The 20,677-nt window shown below is 50.1% G+C and overlaps 1 protein-coding gene across 1 annotated transcript in view; it reads left to right on the top strand.

The window, feature by feature from the left end:
• Positions 1-20,677, top strand: part of JAZF1 (JAZF zinc finger 1) — a 130,734-nt gene that overhangs the window by 102,741 nt on the left and 7,316 nt on the right. Inside the window, exon 3 of the mRNA XM_006912024.3 lies at positions 18,858-19,027. Coding sequence (XP_006912086.2) covers positions 18,858-19,027 — 170 coding nt within the window. The remainder of the gene's footprint in view (positions 1-18,857; positions 19,028-20,677) is intronic.

Raw genomic sequence — 20,677 nt, 5'->3', positions numbered from 1 at the left:
AACAGAGTTTTTTTTGGCGGGGCGGGGGGGGGGGCGGCATTTAAGAATGAAGAATGACCTCCAGAGACTCCAGTGCCTATAAAGCCACGACAGCACCGTATGCAGTGACATTACAGCCGTTTTCTTTAGCACCTCAAGTACTTCGGCTGCCTGTCTCCAAAGTGAGCCCTGCCGAGCAGAGCACACACGACAGCACCGTCAGTTTGCCGCCGCGCCTGCTCTCCCGACACGCACGCGTGCGTGACTGTCCCATCTCACAGTCAGCTAAGGCACAACCACACTGTCTTCCCCACCTTCTAATTCTCGTGCTCCCCCCCCCCTCAAAAAAAAAGGTTGGGCCCACCATATAATACACATTTGGGGTTTGGCTTTCTAAACTTCCACTTTTTAGAAAAATGGAGTCATATAAAACATGCCATGGATGCCAAAACTTGAAAATTATGCCTCTGAAGTAGTTCGAAGCGGCCATTTACAAATGCACACGATGCAAGTTGCCTGGGCTTTGATGACGGTGCCCGTTCCTGAGGTTTTCTTGCGTCTCCCTAAAGGTTTACTGAATATCTGTTCATTAATCCTCATTTAGGCAGCTGGAAAATACTTCCTTTATAGTCTGTGACACATGGATTATCCCATTAGGAGATCTGTGGGTGACGTACGATTTAACAGGATTTGCAAAGGGTCGTTGGTTTGCCTTTGGATGAAAAGGAACAGTCTCCTCACAAAGCAAAATAAATGCAAGGGGAAAATAGTTAGCAGGCCCAGGCTGAGAAATGGAGAGCGGCTAAGGGTGGTAATAATCGCATTGCAAACATCACAGCCCTTTGACACGCAGGACTGCCTTTGCTCGTTCAAGGTCGACCTTTATGCCTCTGGGCCAGGACTGATTTGAAAAATGGACCATTTGGATTTAGTGCTGGCCACAAATCAAACTCTAAACCATAGTGGTGGAGGAGGATGGGGCAGGAAAGTAATTCAGTGATAGGAGAACTTAGGATTGAAAATTCTCACCTTCATTTTTCCCTCAGGACCCAACTTCTACCTTTTGACAGCAGAGGGACAGTTTAAGAGAAGGGTTTCAAACGCTTATTCTTTGCCTGCTTCTGAGCTGCATCTGTGTATACAGATCATGTCTGCGGGATACACGGACCCAGTCATAACAATGTAGGAAGCATCGCTAACTACCTGTAGTTTTCAAAAGAACTACTCTTTCTGCCTCACATTCTGAAAAGTAAATAGGCCTCTTGTTTGAGTAGACTCAATCTTGGAGGACTGGGCGTGTTCACGGAGCCAGCTCCTGAGAGCAAGTTGGGAACAACTTAGGTGCCGCATCTGTGAAATGAGGGAGGTCTCTGTCACCTGGCTTACAAATGCCCGATTCCCCATTTATTTGATCCAGGAAGCCACTGACGGGACAGTGGCAGGAGAGGGGCATCCAGAACCTGTCCGGACCTTTGCTGAGTGAGTGACCAGAGATAGGTCACCTCTCTGTGCCTTGATTTCATCCTCCACAAGAGGGGAGGTTGGCACAGAAGACTGACGTTCTTTTCAGCCTCGAAATTTTATCTTATGACCCAGTGATGTAGAAAGGTCAAGCTTGGGCATTTTTAAATCAGTCCAAACGTAGGTACTGAGGCTCACTCAGGGTTTATAAGTGCAGAAGAGAAGCATAAAACAGAGTCCAGGCTCTTTTGGAGCCAAAATCAGACCTGGAAAACATGCATGAAGTGGGCAGGTGGAGGCCAGAGCAGGCGGAAGAGCAGGAGCTGAGGGACAGGAGAGGGACAAAGTAGTGAAAACACCTCCTGGGAGGTCCCAGAGGAGAGGAGCTAGTGGGGGGAGGGAGGAGCTTTTAAATGAAGTCAGGAGGGGCCAGTTAGCAGGAGGCTCTAGGAACATGAGACACAGAAATCCAAAATAAACTCTTCCTTTACTTGGCACAGAGAGTCAGATCTCGGCAGAAATACCATTTCCTGACTCTAAAGGAAAATGGCAAAAGGAGAGTGAGATGGTGTCCGTTGTCACTGGGTGTGTGTGTTTTTTATGGACAAAGCCTACTTCCTACCAGGGCCTTTCTGGCCTGCCCTTTCCTGGATAAAATCCTGGAAAAGAGGCCAGAAGCAGCCCCTCGGGTCTCCCATGGGGTCACCACACAAGCAAGTGACACGAAGAGAAGCCCCTGCTGAGGTCCGATCATCTGTCTTGGGAAACACGGAGGAGGAAACGTGAGGAGAAGGGAGAAGCAGGCCGATGCTGTGAGGCCCGCACCTCCGAATTAGCGCCATCAAGACTCAGCTGTCTAAAGTCTCCGAAATAATCTGGTGGGTCCTCATTCGTCACAATAAAAATTCCCATCCAGACCGGCCACAGGCAGTTCAGGCCGAACAGAATTTAAGCACCTGATGATTTGGGAACCTGACCTGTAAACATGTCGTCCATCACATGTCCGTGAGAGGGTTTGGCCAGAGTGACGGGTCTTTGGTTATTTCCGTTGCTGCTGGCCTGGGGGCCGATCGTCCACAACTGTTCCTGTTTGCAGCCTTCAATAGATTTCCGATAATAAACCCTTCGTCTTGTTACCAAACCACAGGAAACCCTCTTGTTTATCGCCATGTGGCATTTATCTGGCATGTTTCGTTGTTTTAAACACCGAGAAGCAGCGGCCTGCAAGCGCAAGATTTCCCAGCCAGCAATACGTGTGTCGAGAGAGCCCCCGAGGCTGACTGGAGAGGGGACGGTGGGAGGAAAGAGCCCACCGACCTCTGTGCCGAAGAGCAGGGAAGAGAGACGTGATGACGTCGGAGCGTGAGACAGTCAGCCCAGGGTCTGCAGTGATCCTGTGCTCTGCCCGGCTCCGCGAAAAGGCTGTGCCACATCTTGGCCAGTCCTCACTACGGCCATCAGGGAGATGCTGTTACAGTTCTCATTCAGGTGGGGCACCTGGGGCTTGAAGGAGACGAGTCCCCAAAACCCCATGAACAGGATCTGAGGTTTGGCGTCTGACTCCAGCAGGCACTCTCTCGTGGGCAGAGCTGGTTAGAGCCACTTCGGAAGTCAGCCGTGTCCGTCTCCAAGAGGAATCCAGGCTTCCGAGGAAGTGGCGCCATGTCTTTGTCACAGAACGTGCCCCAGGATGGGCTGGGGCAGGGGAGCTGAGGGGGCTGGCTGGCCAGGCCAGTGCATGTCACGCCACGTTCCTCTCCCAGGTAGAAGGTGAGAAAGCCCAGCAAGGCTGACCGGGAACAGCACGTGGCATGGGTGAATCTAGAGGTGGTGGCCAGGTGGCAGGGTTACAGCAAGCTGCAGCTTAGGTAAAACACAGGTGGGCCAGAGCAAGCCAGGAGGAAGAGGGGAGACCACAGGAGCCAGCTCAGCATGGCGCACTGGGGCCGAGCGACAGGGGCAGTAACTCCAGGGGCGGGAACCAGCCGCGAGCGGGCAGGGGAACTGGGCAACTAGGTCAACCCCCTCCAATGCTCCCAGGGTTCTCTCACTGACCCTAGGTCATAAACAAAGCCACCAAAGCCACATCCATCGTCCTGATTGACTCTTTAATTTGTGAAATCACGTGTCTGCTCAGCCGGTGACGTTACTAACAGCTGCCAGTGCTAACTATGTGGCAGGGGCTGGTTTAAGCACTTAACCTATGTATTAACTCATTTAATCCTCTCATGTGGGTTCTGTGGCAGACAACTCGAGTGACTTGCCTGAGGTCATAGAGTGAGTCAGTGCAGGAGCTGGTGTTAGGACCCAGCTGTCGGACTAAAAGTGTCCTCTTGTGACTGTGTGAGATATTGCCAAAGAAACAAATAAAGGAAAGCATCATCAAGGTCATTGGATGGTCACACTAAGACCTTGACCTTTTAAAACCTGCCACAACAACAGGGCATAAGCGAAGCGGGTGAATAAGCATGTAGGAAATGAATGACGCTGTGAGCGGGAAAGGCCACGCTGTCCACTCCTCACTCGAGCCTTTATTATCATGCCCGGGGCGTAAAAAGTCTGACTCATTTTTATAACATACTTAAAACGATCTCTTTGGGAAAGTCTTGCACCTGCAGTTTCTCCCAATCACTTTTGTCAAGGTTTGTCACACACGTAACGTTTCACAGTATTTAAATGCGGCCCTGATGATTACGAAGCCAGCCTGATATGTGCAATGTGTAAAGATGACATTACTGGTGCTTTCAGGAGGCCACCCTGTTAGGAAGCCAAATAGCCTTCTTAAAAATCAGAAGTGCTCTCATAAAACTTGTTTTTCATGCGGCACAGGCTGTAGTTTCCACATGGGACGAAGTGTGAAACTAAGCTTTTATGGGAGATCTCTGAGATTTGTGTGAACTTTCAGTGACTCTCATGACATTATTCCCCAGAGAAGCCGCTTATTTTCTGTTGTGATGCATTTTTCATGTCACATGCTGTGTCTGGAAAGAGACAGTTACTCTGATGCAGTAGAAACTGGTTTTGGCTGGCGGACCCTAATTATTTCTCATCTTGATTATAGCAACATTTTTTCTCAATATCCATCATCCTGTGCTTCCCGACCCTCCTCTTTGAGCTTGCTCTTGGCATAAAACTCTTCACCCTGTCCATACGTTTGCACCCTGTAAATATCACACATTATGTTTCATAGTGAGATCGGAAAACACCATACCAGGAACTGGCCCTGGCAAGTTGCCTCATACTGCAGAGAAAGGCCGCCCCTGTTTCTTCTGCTTCCATTGTTTTCAGAATTTACACTGAAAGCAGGGCTTTCCCCCAGCGGAGAAATCCAAGGCGTGGCGAGGAGCTGTCCAGTGCCCAGGCCTCACTGCACACCCTGCGGGCGGAGACACTGCGTGTCTTTTTCGTCCCCAGATCTCGGTATTGTGAATGAATTAATGGAAATAAGTTCAGCAATATCCTCCTAAATCAACACTTTTTCCCCGGGAGCATTAGAAGTCAGTATCCCAATCCACCATATTGGAAATGTAAGGAAATCTTAGGTGTTTTTTTCCTTGCATTTTGGGCAGACGATGCTAACCAGACGGTTTCTTGTTAGGTTTTGTAGATCCCTGGTCATTTCTTTCCAGTCCAAACCACTTTTAGTTACTAATTAAAATAACCAGCGCTAATATAGTACATGACAATGTGCCAGAAATTAGTCACTTTGTACACGGTAGATCATACCATCTGACAGGAGCCCTGCAAGGTGAGGTCAAGTGTGATTTCCATTTTACAGGTGACAAAATGGAGGTATAAAGAGGTAAAATGACCAGTTGGAGGCCACCAGGGTCAGCGCACAGCCAGGCGGCCCGCTCCCAAGGCCCTGCACAGGGTAGGCCGCCGGCGTCGCCTCTGACCCCGGTCTGGTCTTCGCGGCCGTGCTGACCAAGTTCAACGGGAGGATGAAGCCGCTGTGCGCATGCGTCTTGCAGATGGTGACCCATCCCCCGACTCTGTCATCGTAGCTCCTTTTGTTTTATCATGTACAAATTGTAGTATTAAATAAGCGTAATTACCGAGGACAAAATGGGTGTATTACGCACAAGTACCTGAGCGCCCCCTTCCGGCGCCCGGGGGCGCTGCCGTGGCTCCCTTCGCTCCACAGGCTTAGCTGGGGCCGGCTCGGCGGCTCGGATGGGAGCTGGGTGCCGGGACCAAGCAGAACAAGGCCTGCCCCGTGGGACTTGCCCTCTGACCGTGACTCCCCGGTGAGCCCTGAGGGTGACGGGGACAGGGAAGACGAATCCTCCAGCCCCCTTGGGCTCACCTGGACCTCCCCTCTGAGCCGGCCTCCGGTCGGCCCCCTCCCCCTCGTAGTGGCCGCCCACCCTCCTGAGCTCGGCTGCAAGAGTCGCAAGTGAGAACCCATTCGCTTCGTCAACCAGGCGACAGACCGGGCAGAGTCCAGGGCACCCCACGTGTCCCTTCTCAGTCTAGTAGAAGGGCTCGGAATGGCTCGGCGACATTTCTGAGAACTAGATTCCTCTACTCTAAAAACAGAGACTGTCCTTGAGAATTTTCAGAAGGAATGTGGCGGGACGGCCCTGAATCAGTGAAGAGCTGTCCCCGGCTTTCTGTCCATTCGCACGCCTGTCCCTTCCGTAGGCAAGACTGTCAGCTCCGTCTGGGCGGCCGGTCGCCGCTGGGCTCCGCTTTCCAACAGCACCGCCCTGGTCGGATTGCAGATTCCAGCTACCTGACACGCCACCTTCCTGAAGGTCACCAAAACGACCTTTGTCTTCTTTTTTAGCCTGTTTTATAAATGTCGTTAAAACTGTTAGGTTTTCTTTTCCTCTGGATGAGATGTCGGTTCTTGTAGAGAGAAGTTCTACACATTGAAATGCTGCTGGTCAAAAATGGCTCTAAGCTTGTTTACAGTGACATAGTGAGAACTCTATTTTACATGGAGACACGCCCGAAACAAAAGTTTCGTGAAAGAATGCATTTCACACTCTGATACTTTCTAGTCCATTCTGACTTTTTATTTGTTAAACGCTGATTGTTCCCCCACTAAACCGATGTCGTGACCCACTTACGCAGTTTGAAAACACTGTGACCCTGGATTAGATGTAGGACCTAAGATTTGCCCGTCGCTACACAGCACCGTCGTGTTACGTCTCCATGAATCCTAAGCAGCAGCTGGAAGGCTCGGGAGAAGGTCTGATGCCTGGGCTTAGAGTGGGGGAGGGGATGCTGCCGAGACCCATGCAGTACTGGAGAGATGCTGTCCTTTCCCGCTGCTCATGTTTTTCCTGAAAAATAGCCAAGATATGGGACCAACAAAGAAGATGCTATTTTCTTGTGCTTTTAGGGCAGTTTCTTCCTCCTCTGACCAAGATGGAGAGCTGGCAAATTAGGTACCCAGAGAAATATGCCCAGCTGGAGAGAGGACTCCTGCTGGTCAGATGAAACCAAGCTCAGAGCCAGACACAGGCCAGGGGGTCTGACTCCAGAGCGAGCAGGCGAGAGGAAAGTACAGAGGGCTCCTTCGAAGTCTCAAGAGAAAAGCAGAAAAGGATTCAGAGGCACAACAGTAAAGGGAAATGAGAAATAACCGTGAATGAGAAAGGGGTCAATTGTTTTTTCTAGGTGTTTACTTCGTTTCCATCTTTTTTTCTGAGGAAGTACCTATTCAAATACAGAATTTCTTGCTTGGTGCGATTGTTTGAAAGTCTGAATCTCCAGTTTTGAGAAGATGCTGAAAAGATACAGATTTCATTCACTTTGATCTTGACCTCAGATCAAGTCGCCAGCCGTGGATTTAGGGTGACAGTCTTCCCACTTTTCTGGTGGAGGATGAAGGAGCTGGGGAGAATCACAGACTCCGTGTAAACCTTAGCCCTTCCGATGACAGCAGTCACGTCGCAGTGACTCTTGGTGACTGCTAGGGCTGTGCTCTCCTGGCTGTGTCCATGCTGTTCACAAACCTGACGGTTTGGGGGGCGGCAGCTTCAGCTTTCTCCCCTTTTTGTCAGTGTTCTAGCAGGAAGTGTGGCTGCCTGTAACCATTTCATCACCTTGTGATTTTCATTTCCTTGTCAAAAATCAGAACGGAGACAGATGACAGGGACTCGGACGTACGCATCTCATTTGCCGTTCAGGGACAGACCCTGAATCTCAGGTACCTAAGTTTTTCGTGTCTTCACTCTGCCTTCATTGCTCGTGCCGTCCCACCAGGAACGGCGTCCCGCGGCTGGAAGGCAGCGGCCGGGTGTCGGGGGGGCTGATGCTGCCCTTAGTTTCCTTCGTTTAGCGAATGTATTGAGCGCCTACTGTGTGCGCTTCTAAGGACACCAGGAGTTCAGTGATGCGGAGATTACTTTCAAGTGCAGAAGAAAGATAAAGACAAAAACAAGATGATTTAGAAAATTAGATGTGATGCGAGGAAGGTACCTGCGGGGGGAGATTGCGCCTGAAGACGGACGGGATATTCAGATAGGCGGGTGATCAGGGCCGGCATCTCGGAGGAGGTGGCGTTTTAGCCGAGACCTAGACGCTGAGGAGGAGCCAACCATGAGAAAACCTGGGGGAAGAGAGTCCCAGGAGAAGAACACACAGGAAACAGCTCGGAAGAGGCAGCAAGCTCACCATTTTCTGGATACCTGGCTGCTAATTTAGTGTGCAGAGTGGAGTCATTGAATTGACCCCTGCATGGCGAACAAGGAGATAAACACACATCGTAAAAGAGAAGGAAGGAAAAACGATAGGCTTGGGAAGTCGCTTTATTTCGGAGAAAATCCATTTAAACGGTTAGTTCGAATAACGTTTTCTTTTCCATTACAGATGACATCAGTATTGTATCAGTCTCACGTGTACAGCATAGTGGTTAGACGTATAACTTACGAAGTGACGCCCAGGAAGTCTAGTTCCCACCCGGCACGTCACATACAACGTCATTGACTGCATTCCCTGTGCTGGACTTCACGTCCCCATGAACACCGTTTTAATGGGTTAGCTAATGTGAGAGTTGAATCAGAAATGTCAGTAGTGAACTCGCGGTCATAAAGAGAAGTCCACACAGCTTAGGTGTCTCAGTAGCACCGACCCAACAACCACCCGCACCGCCAGCGCCTGGAGTGGGGTCTCTGGGCTGTCCCCTGAGAAAAAAAAAGTAGAATGTCTTGGAGCAGGAGAAATCCAAGATGGGCCTGGAACATTTGTAGCTGACATAGCTGACTGAGGCTAGAAAAAGTCAGAACCCAAGCTGACATGAGTGAGCTCAGAAGCAAGCAGATTGGCCCCAAAGAACCCCAGAAAGCCTCAAGAACTGGGGCCACATAACAGGCACATGATTTCTCTTCAGCTTGATGAAAACATTCTAAAACTCACCGGCGACGACTGCACTCCTCTTTGAGGTAAAAACCACTGAATTGTACACTTGAAGTGGTGGATTATATAGTATGTAAATTTTGTCTTAACGCTACTACTACGTAATGTCTTTAAAAGAATTGAAGCAACAGATACCTCTGAATGTGGGGGACAAAAAGAGAAAAAGTCCTAAGTCTCCGGAGAAGGGAGGACGGGTTTTGAGGACGATGAGGAGTCAGTGTGGCATGAGACGCCTCACAGCACCCAAGAAAACACTGGAGCGCGGCCTTCAAACTCCAGAGGGAACACAGCCGTCATCCTCAGGTGGAAGAAAGACGTTCTCAGATATTCAAGGACTCAGAATTTTATCTCCCGTGACCTAAGCAGGAAGTAAATGAAGAAAGAGGAAGACATGGAATCTACGAAAAGGGGTCACCTCCCGGCTGCCGTGGGGCGCGGGGAAAGCCTAGGGTGACAGCCCTGCGGCGGGCCTGGGAGGCAGACAGTCCGGGTCGGGGCGAGAGGGTGGACGGCAGCAGGAGAGTATCTCGGGGGGAAAGGGAGGAAGGAGGAAAGGAGAGGTGAGGAGAGAGAAAACGGAACACCTGGTGGGCTTAACCACAGAGTCCGCACGCCCATCCGAGGGCTGGGAGGAGTTCAGGGGGGCCGTGTGGGCACCCGTCAGGAGCGCAAGCTCTGGGGCCAGACCGCCGCATCGGAACCCCCACTCTGCTGCAGAAGGAGTCTGTGACCCCAGACGAGGCACTTTGCCTCTGAGCTTCTGACTTAGGTAAAATGAAGATAATCATAGTACCAGCCCTATAGCGTCGTTGTCAGGTTTAAATGAGTTAATAGAACTGTGCCTGGCACGTGGTGAGCCCCAAATAAGGTCAGCTGCCCCGGTGACGGCGGTGGTGGCAGTGAGGAGACGGAGGTTGCAGGTAAGAAAAAGGCACATAGGTGACAGACAAGGTGTTTGTTAACTCCACGGACAACAAAAACGTGATCATAGGTCACTCTGTGGCCCAGTGTCATGGTGACGCAAACAGTGAATACTTACGAAACCAAATCTCGTCATGAAATTCTAGGAGGGCGGTTGGAAGGTGTGCCAAGGATCAAATTCTTGCATAATTAGAAGTCAGTACATCCAAAACTGAGCGACAGAAAGTAGCAGTAGAGGCACATTATTTAGAAATGGGAGGTCACCCGAGGTAACAGAGGTCGCTCGGGGTGGGGGGTGGGACAGAGGACTCTTCATTCATTATAAGCCTCATAGAGCTGTCTGACTTTCCACTGTTTGCAGTGATAACTTTGATTAAAGAGAAGAAATTTAAAATAACGATGGAGAAATACTGAAGGGACAAAGGAGAGCACCTAAAGGGGCCTCCGCTGGCCAAGTGTAGTGATTTAAGTGCCGAAGAGTATGATGATGGCTGACGACGAAGCGGTAATGAATTGAATCTGTGAAAATCAGTGAATCCAAAGTGATACTCAGTATGGAGAAATTAATGTAAAATGTGCCCAAAAGTAGCTGTCATACAAGGACAGTGAAAATAACAGGATGCGTTTGTATGTAAACTTTGCTCCCTTGGGGAGCATCGGTGTAGGTGGGGGTGTGCTCTTCCGTAACGTAGATGTCTGCGTATAACACACAGGTGGTCTTCTTCACCTCATTTAGCAGACGGGCAGGGGACTGTGAGAAGCAACGTCATTGCAGGAAAAGTGGGGGCTGGAGCAAGAGTAGGAAGGACCAGCCCACACACACCCTGGTCACAGGCAGGCGGGAAGGGAGCCTGAGCGAGCGTGGGCTGCAGATGGGGGGACAGCCATGACCCCTCGTCCTTTGTCCCTTGTCCCCGGGAGGTGCGATCTCCAGTGGCCCTAGTAATTATATCGAAGACGTGATGTGGCAGAAAAAAGACATGGGCTTTTAAAATCCTGTTTATGGAACAAGCAGACCCTGAGTAAAAAACCCAAGTGTCCAGCCCAGGAAATGCAGGCTCACTTTTTTTTCCCACCAGGTATTTTGATGTAGTAGCTAATAATACGGTTTTTAGAAATGCTGGCAATACAAATAGGAATAAAGTTTTTTTTAACTTGCAGGTACATTTATGTCTTCTTATCTCCCCTTAACTTGCACAAAAGGGAGCATAGTTTATACTTCTTTTTTTGAATTACAGTTGACATACAATATATGTTTCAGATGTACAACGTAGTAATTAGACATTTATCTAACTTATGAAGTGATTTCCTCGATAAACCCAGTACCCATCTGACACCCTACACAGTTATTACAATATTATCGACTATATTCCCTATGCTGTACTTTACAACCCCACGACGATTTTGTAACTGCCAATTTGTACTTCTTAATCTCTTCCCCTTTTCACCGTCCTCTCCAACCACCCCCCCCATCTAGTGACCCTCAAAATGTTCTTTATATCTGTGAGTGTGTTCCCGTTTTCTATGTTCATTTATGTTGTTTTTTAGATTCTACATATAAGTGAGATCATATGGTATTTGTCTTTCTCTGTCTAACTTACTTCACTTAGCATAATACCCTCTAGGTCCATCCATGTTTTCGCTAATAACAAAGAATGAGATTTTGCCATTTGCAATGACAGGCTCACTCTTGAATCATTTTGTTCTGACTCAAGAGTCAGTTTGTAACTGAAAACCCCTGCCTTCCACTTATCAGCTCCTGTTTCTTTTAGGTCTCGCCAGATTCTTGTAACCCCAGGAAGGTCAAAGCTAAGGATGGAAGTAATGAAAAAAATAATTCCAATCTATAGCACCAAAATGTGATTAGTTGTATGATTTGTCTGTTTTTAAGATTTTTTTTTAAAGCTTAGCTACTTCAGTTGAAATTTGTAGAGTTTGACGGAGTTTGTAATCACTTAAATCTATAAGAATATTTTATTTTTTTAAATTATATTCTTATTTAGTAGTATCTGAATATTTAGAAATATTTGCTAAATAGATGTATTGGTGTAAATTTTTAACACTAAACTAAGTAATTCTTAAGTTTTCTTATTTATTTATTTTTAAAAAGTCCTTCCAATATTAAAGATCCAGGCAACTGTGACATGGAGTTAAGGCCATGATAATGCATTGGGTTGCTCCTGGCTGTGGGAAGCCATTGCCAGGTTTTAGGCAGTTGAGATCACTAATTTACTTTTATTTTTTCAAGACTGTGGGAGGTAGGAGTGGAGGCTGTAATCTTGGATCCTGTTTGACCGCTTAAGTCTGTAAAGTGTTTATCATTCATTCATTCATTCATTCATTCAACAAACACATGCCCATTGGCTCCTTAAGCGCAGGCACTGCCCCGGACACTGTGGGGTAGTCAAAGATGATAATACATTAGAGAGCAACGTTTTAATGGGTTAGCTAATGTGAGAGTTGAATCAGAAATGTCAGTAGTGAACTCGCGGTCATAAAGAGAAGACTTTGCTCCTGGCTCGGAGAACCAGGACCCATTCCATATTAAAGGAAGAGATGGGGGAGAGTGAACTTCCAGGAGCGAGAACAAGGGACAAGGAGGTGAAGAATCTTTGAGACTTGGCTCGCAGTCCCCAGATCCATTAGCATGTCTTTCATCATCATCCATTGCCAATTCATTTAGACTGTTGTTGCTTCTGCTCAGCAAAGTGGGTCAATGCCAGGAAAGCCAATTTATAATGATAAATCTATAAGGCAGAAAGGCAGCTCTTTGCTAATGTATTTGCCAGAATGTGACATCCCAGCAGAGTTTTAATTTGCTGTCACTGCAATATCACTTTAGCATGAATATTAATGATCTGTGTTATAAAAAATGTGGTATCTTGGGTTTCTGGAAAAGGTTGACTTATTTTTATTCATCTGTATGTCACTATGTCTTTGAATACAAAGAGTGAGAATGCTGTAGGCCCTAAAATGATTCACGGGCCAACTGCACAGAGTGAAGGAGTGAGCTGGGTGAGCAGAGGTGTGAGGGGAGGGGCAGGATTTGAACTGGCTCTTGTGAGTGAGCGCGAGCTCGGCAGAGGTTCTGAGCAGGGCTGCCGTGCAGCCACGTGAGCTCGTTCCAGGTTGGCAAGCACATGTGTCCGTGTGTGCAGCCACCCTGGACCACTTGTCTTTTCATGTGATTCAGGAAACCAGCTCTGGTTTTACTTCCTTTGGTGACAAGCAGTAGGAATTTTTCAGCAGTGTGGAATATGATTGTCTTATCATGAAATCCTATCTGTGAGGTTTCGCACATTTCCCAAACTGAAATGCTGAAATGAGCCCTTGGGGCCACCAAAGGCACGGGCTCGGCCACCACCCTGCCCACCTCAGGCCCCCACGGGGGAGACTGTGCAGACGTGGGGCACGAAAATGGAAAATTCAACCCGAGGAAGATTAGTGGCAACCAGTTTTTACATGTGACAATGCACAGTGAAATTACATTTTCCTATAGAAATTCTAACATTGGTGAATGTCATTTTAACGTTGATTAATAATGTCCAAGAGCTTGGGGGAAAAAAAAAAAACTCATGTAGCTCTTTGAAGGACTGGACTGGACTGGACTCCAGGGAGGCAGGTTCCACCTCTGAGCTGTGTGGGGCGGGGCACAGCGCCTGCCACAGGCCCGTGCCGCTGTGATGATGTAGGGCTGTGAGTGGCTCCATGAGATGTGTCCCCTCCCTCCCTCCCAGCGTTTCCAGGGCTTTGTTTTGCATCTCACATCTTTATCTCTGTCATACAGGGATGTGCAATTTTAAAATAAATCAAAAGAAGACAAACTTTGGAACTAAAGATCTGAGTACTAGTCCAGACTGCCGGTTTTAGCCAGGTGACTGTGGCACCGCCCTCACCTCCTGAACCCGTTTTGACCTCCTTCAAACTGGGGAAATGAGGGTTTGTTACTTGGAAGGCACCGGGTCCGTAGGAGGCACCCCAAGCCTGAGCGGAAAAGGCATCTCCCGACTCCTCCCGCTTCCAGAAATGCGTGTGTAAAGCAAAATCTGCTCGTTCTTAGGCAGTCGCAATTTTTATTAAAAGAAATCCAAGCGGAGGGAGGTTCAGGTACACAGGTCAATGCTAGAATTTAAGGAGCAAATGACTTAAAAGGCCAGACCTAAAGGAAAAATGAAACGGGTGTTCAGCTGTCCTGCCCGCTGGGGCAGCGGAGACCCTGGCACTCGTGGGGGAAGCAGGCCTGGCGCGGCCACGGAGCCGTGGGACTCTGTGACCAGAGCGGCAGCAGTGGCCATCCTGCCCACGTGGTCGTCTGGCCCAGTCCGCCGTGGGTGTCCACAGCACCCAGCAGCCGGACCTTCGTGTGCTCCAAGCCTGGGGCCGCTTTTGAGAGGCAGGTCTTCGAGGGGGTTCTGGTCGAGCAGAGAATGGGTTTATCAGGACTGGAACTCTGATCCAGCCGATCGGTCTTTAAAATTCAGGGGAAATGTCTTTGCTTTTTTTGCTTCCCTGCTGTCAGCCGCCCCACGTGGCACAACTCAAAAGAAGGGGCGGCAGCAGAAGCCGCCAAACCAGCCACCGTTGCCTAACGAAGCCAGTGCTGTGGGGTTTTCATGTTTTTCTGAACGTCGGCAGCTTCCTCTTTGTGAGCACGCGTTCCCGTGGAAAGGGGAAGGCAGAGGGGTGTTGGTACAAAGCGGGGTGTCTTTCTGTGTTGCGTTTGAACGCCCTGCCCTGTCCCTTTGAGCTGGCACTTGCCAGGACTCAGGGCCTCGTGCAGAGGAAAGGGGGTAGTGCGGCCTTTTCCCGCGTAGAGCCCGGAGCAGACCGCCCTGATGATGGGCCGCTCTGACTTCCGAGGCGTGAGTGTGGGGTTCAGTGGCCCGGTGAGCTCCTTCAGTTCCAAATTCCTGGCTCCACACCCAGTATTTCCCAGCAGAGCTTGCTAGGAGGGTGGCCCTGGAGGACGGCTGCCAGCTTGCCCCCAGACACCCGCTCTGGGCCCCACGGGGTGGGTTTTTCCTGTGACTCACATGCTCCAAACCCTTTCCTCCCCACTTTCCTGTCCCAGTTACTTACAGGTAGGGCATTAGGTTTTTTTTTCTCTTTCACACAGAGGAAATCATTTTTACAATTTTTGCTTTACCAAATTACATAGACGTTTGTGGGTCCTGGATGGTGGGAGCCCAGAACAAGCAGCTCTACTGGTCTGTGCGTCATCCCTCTGTCCCCTGGCTTGGACCTGGCACCTTCCACGTAGGTTCACAGGGTGGGGCTTAGACAGGGCCTCGGAGGCCACCCGCTCTACTCCAGCTCAGGGTTGGATAAGTGTGTGCTGTGCAAATGCGTGGATGAGTGTATCCAGTCCTTAGCGCCCCCTCCTCCTCCCCTGGAGCAGTCCGAAGCCTCATTTCAATGCGATGTCCTCAAAGCTGGCTGCGATGTGTCTTGCCGGCTGTGGTGTATCCTGCCGACCCCTGCAGCTGGCCTGGAGGGGAGCAGGATCCACAGTGGACGCACAAGATGGTCTGTGAGGTGGAGGAAGGAGACAGGAAGTCTTCCCGCTTACTCGGTTGGGCTACTGGGGGATCGTTGCTAGGAGGACCTTGCTCATCCCGCTGTCTCTGAATGGCTGGGGGAGTTCTCTAGCTAAGTTCTGGAAAGAGCTAGGAATTCATTCATTCTGCACTTTGTTCTGAGACAGCTGATGAAGCAGAGTCGGAAACCCAGGTTGGGGTTCAAGGCAATTTAAATAGAGCAAAGAAGACAGGATTCGCCCAGATGCTTCTTGTAACTAAAGCTGTAACTTCAGGTTCAGCTTAGCTCTTCCTAGAGTTCAGACGTGTTCGAAAACAGATGAAGAGCAGTTGGGATTCTGGCCTCACGTTTTCTGCAGGACGCTGCGGGCCCCGACGGCAAGCTTTCCAGATGCGGGCTCCGGGTGGACGCCAGCCTCTGAGCGTGTGGCTTTTTGGAACAACTGCAGTCTCCCTGCCTGCAGCAGAGAATCAGGGCCACCTCACAGCTGTTGGCAGTTTTGTTTGATGACACGGTGATATTTGGGGCACAGTAATACAAGCAACAATATGGTAGATTTCCCCCATACACTCCTCTGTTTCAGAGAAAACAAGTATCCTCAAAAGAGAGCAAGGGAAGAGTGAGTAAAATCAACCCTCACGTGGCATTTTGCTTATTTATTTACCAAACACTCCTTTAATGCTTACCACAAGCCAGGCATTGTCCTAAGTTCTTTTAAAAACAGGAACTTAATTACTTTTCACAACAGCCTTAACTGGTGGCAGTTTTATTAGCCCGTTTTACCGATGTGGAGCCTAACGCTCGGAGAGGTGGCATCACTTGTCAGGGGTCTTGCGTGGGCCCCCAGCCTGCGCTCCCCTCCCGGTCCTGTGGCCTGCACTGAGAGGTCCAAAGCCAGCTCCATACCCGTTTTGATATGAAATCTCTCTTGCATTTTTTCTCGTGGAGATTCCCAAACCTTTGAGAATTATTTGTGTGTGTGTGTGTGTGTGTTTGGTTTCACAAAGGGCCTTTCTAAAAATATTATTTTATATGTGATACTATAAAGACAATCTTCCATTTTTTGAGCACTTGCTGTATGCAGCCGGTCTTCCTGTGCCAGCTGTCCTGTAGACGTTAATTCTAATCCAAGAAATTCGCACCCATCTCACAGAAGAGAAAGTGGAGGCCAAGGAGCTGTCACCTCGGCTAATGAGAGCCAAGACGTGAGCCGAGAGGTCTGTGCACTGCTCTTCATGGTTACACGAGTCTGCACAGGTCTTGCCTGATCCCCCGCCCACCCCCCAAAGGGGACAGTTTCACAGGGCCCCCCGAGGATCTGGCTGGTATACGGACGCCTGGTGTGGCCCAGTGAGCCCAGGACAGAGGCAGTTTACACCTGTTGCCCCAGCACTGACTTCCACTCAGAGGCACCCTGGCTTGGGTGATAAATTGCATGGTCACCCACTCGGGGCTGGATGCCGCCTGGTTTCCAGGCCACGGTGTCCCAGCATCGGCCCCTCGGGGTCTGGCCCCTTTTCATCCCGCAGAGTTTTGAAGTTTCCTCTTCTGCTGGGCTTCATTAAGCCCCCGATTGGTTGGAGCTCCCCCCGGTTATAAATGCGCATGGTGCTTGGTGTTCAGGTTAACAAATTAGCCCAGCGAGATGGATAAATGAGTCACTCTGACCTTCCGAAGTCCTGCTGGAGGAGCTTTGCGAAATAGCATTTGTAGTTTTCTAACAAGCAGTTTAAAGGGCGTCAGCATGTGGCATTTGTTTAAGAGTGAAATGTCCTAAACAATGCCCTACTTAAAAGCAGATTTCAAGATTTGCTCGCGGACAGATGCAGAGACGTGGCAGATCAGACGCCCGTGTCCCCTCACGCAAGCGTTTCTGAAACGGGCCTCGTGTCTCGGGGGGCCACAGCCAAGTGTGGAGGGGCTTCCTGAAACCCACTTTTAACGCCAAAGCCTCGTTTTTTGCCAAATTGCTTTTTCTGCACCACCCAAGAGCTTCTAAATGTGCTTCAAAACAGCCGGCTTTGCATTTCATCTGAGTGGTGGGTGGTGAAGAACCGGCAGCTCAAGGAGGTTGGGCGGGGGGGACCTCAGGGAGCTGCTGGCATTGGGCGCAGGGAAGCAACGTGGGAAAAAGTCAACTCCCTTAATCGCTAATTGAAAATGCATAAGCTCTTCAGCCTCAAAGGGCTTAGTTTCCTCATATGTCTGAAAGTGACAGCCCCACCTCACAGGGTCACTGGAGGATTAAATGAGATAATGCGTCTGACGTGTCTGAAACTTAAGAGGCACTCCATCAACTTGAGGTCCCGTCTTTCCTTCCTGGATCCTTTCAAGTGTTAGCCTCAGATGCCGGGGTCCTTGTTCCCGGCTCAACTGGCTCTTCAAACAGTCTTATTAATGCCTATTAAAACGAAACCCAATAAAAGTGCCAATATTTGGTGTTGAAATAATTGATGTAGCAGAGTGAGCCCATGGAGCACCCAGGCAGGCCCCTGGTGCAATTTAGACTCACACCTGGGGGATGCATTTCACAACTGTAATTGCTACCATATAATTCTTATTAATGTTGTGCTATAATTCCTATTTATTCCACCAGGCTTGTAAATGCATTAGGACTTGTCAACATATTATTTTACACTGTTTATGATCTGTAGAATTATGTCCTTCAGGGTTGTATTGTGCAAAAGCTCAAAATAAATGGCTTTGGGCCTCATTTAAAAAGAGCAAAAGGGGGCTGCTGGTCGAAGGGGTTCTCCGTCCCCGCCGTCTGGAACAGAAGCCGGCAAAGTAGGTTTGAAATCCAGGTCTGAGCAGAGCTCTTAACCTCAGCAGTACGAGGGCCCTCCCCCGCTCCCATCAGCCCTCAGTCCCTCGCAGCCTCACAGGGATGTTAGGTGCAGTTACCTGGGGACAAGTGTGGTAGGGACTCGTGTGGTCTTCCGTGAGCAGGACCTGCATTCCAGCACTGACGATTTGCCCGCAGAGCTCCAGGCATTTCTGTCCCTCTGTTCCCTGGCTTGAGATAACCTTCTGTAATTTCAAATTTCCTCATAGTCTTCTCAGCTCAACCTATAAAGAAAAAGATCTGAAATTAATCCCCACTGAAGCATAAATACCTAATGAGTATGAAATGTAGCCCCCTCCCACAGATCCTTGCATCAACTAAGCCAGAAAAGCGTAAAAGGAAGGGGCCGGAATTCTGTGCGTGGGAATGTCAGACATAGCTAGTGTGTTGGGGCAGGAGGTGTCTGTCGTCATTGGTTACTTTCGGCTTTGGCCTTGGAGCCTTCCCAGAACCTTTGCAGTCATAGACTGGCCTGCTGCAGGACCAAGTTCAAGTCCTTGCTCAGCTAGTTCCTAGCCACACATCGCTGGGAGGTCCTTCACCTGCTCTCCTAGGCGGGGATTGCAGGCAGCACAGGACTGTCCTAAGGACCAGCTGTGTTTGTGTCCCCTGGTGCCTGGACTGCCCTCTCCCCAGGCAGGAGGTAGCTGCCTGTCCTGTCACCGAGCCGCTCCTGTCCTGCGGTGTGAGCCTGTGAGGAGGGGACAGCTCCTGACAGCCCTTGCGCTCTCTGCCCCTGCAGGCAGCGAGTATGACGAGGAGGAGGTGGATTATGAGGAGTCCGACAGCGACGAGTCCTGGACCACAGAGAGCGCCATCAGCTCCGAGGCCATCCTCAGCTCCATGTGCATGAACGGAGGGGAAGAAAAGCCTTTCGCCTGCCCAGTTCCCGGATGTAAAAAGAGATACAAGGTAAAAACAAAACGAAACGGAAAAGTACCACGTCACCTGGCCCAACTGCCTGGATGTGGGCAAGGCCCACTGCAGGTAGCAGCCCTTCCTGCGGAAGGGGGCGCACAGTCCAGGTAGAGGTGCTCCCCGTCCTGTGCTAACTGGGCCTGGGCCCTCACGGAGACACGTGCCCGGGCCCGGGCTGCCACTGGTCAGGGCTGTCCCTGGGTTCCAGGTGGCTGGTGGGGTTTTCCCTTCTGGCCCATGTGGAGCTACAGGTCGGAGGAGATTGTTTTGTAGGATGACTATACCTTTGATGCTCCTCAAACTCATGTCACATCAGTCAGATTATGAAACGTGTCACCTATTTGTCACCACTTTGAAGTCTTAAAGCCCCTGCTCAGAGCCCTTTTGGAAAAGGTCGTAGGGTATTTTAGCTTCCAGCTGAGGAAGTTCTCGCTCCCTCCCCACCCCCTCCCCACCCCCAGTGGCATGAAAGGTGAGGAAAAGGGGGCTTTGATATTTTTCTCACCAAACCACCCACTTCTGTGTCCCCTCTGTAGATGACAGAGCGCGTGTGTCTGAGGGCCTCACTCTGGGTCTCATCGGAAGCTGGGGCGCTAAGTTTTCTATTAAGAAAACTCAAAGGGACAAAACAATGAGAAACACTCACAACAATCAAGTGTGGGTCCAGAGGTCACATTTTTTTTTTTTTTAATGGGCAAACTTTCCCATGAAGTGTTAGCGGCTCTTTAAAATCCAACTCTGGGATAGAAATACAAAGATCGGAAGCGTACCTGGCACACGTGTGATAAGCTCATTTACCCACAGCTCTCGGCAGACTGACGTGAAAAATACACGATAGCGTTAGCACTTCCTATATTGCTTTCTCAAACGTGTGTCTCCGAACACTAAGAAAATCATCTGTTTCAGTACTTTTTCTATCTGCTACTGATACAAATGGATCTTAAAGTGAGTGGCCTAAGGTTTCCTCTGCTCTGTACCCTGTCACGGTGTTATCACGGCGAGTCCAGATGTGCTCTGTTTAAAATGAAACCGCCAGGACGGAGATGCACGGATGCCGTCAGGGCATCCCGAAGAGCTGTTCGGGTCTGGGCAGGTCCCCGAACGCAGTGTCGGGGGGCGTGCAGGTGGGAGGAGGACGCCAGACCCCGAGCTCGCTTTTCCAGAGGGCAGCGGGCTGTGCGTTGCAGAAGTGGAGAGAGCGTGACCGTCACCGCGTCGGGCCCGCCCCTCCAGAAGCGCCGTCTGTCCGTGTGTCACATAGCGGCTCCTGCGTGCTCTGCCGCCGCCTCTCAAGTGTCCAAACGCCGTGGAAGGGATGTGTCGCATGGCGGCCGTGTCAACAGAGCGGGCCACGGGAACGACCCAGACTGAGGCTGACCAAAAACAGAGCCGATGCCGCACCCCTATTCCGGCTAAAAGACGAGGTGTTGTCCCTTCCCACCTCTGGCCGCTCTCCCCGCGCGCCCTTTCCCGCTGCTCACGGCTCTTTTCTTGTCGTTTTTCTTCTGCTTTTGTGTTTCTCGGGCGGCCAGCAGCTGTCTGCGTCGGGGTCGACGGGGGCTGTTTCGAGTGCCCTTTCTGCCTCTAAGCGAAGCCCGAGGGCACCTTGGGCAGGAGGCTGCTTCAGTCCGTCTGCCGGACGGG

This window comes from Pteropus alecto, unplaced genomic scaffold, assembly GCF_000325575.1.
Source record: "Pteropus alecto unplaced genomic scaffold, ASM32557v1 scaffold21, whole genome shotgun sequence".
Lineage (NCBI taxonomy): Eukaryota > Metazoa > Chordata > Mammalia > Chiroptera > Pteropodidae > Pteropus > Pteropus alecto.
This window is presented reverse-complemented; position numbering and strand designations above follow the sequence as displayed.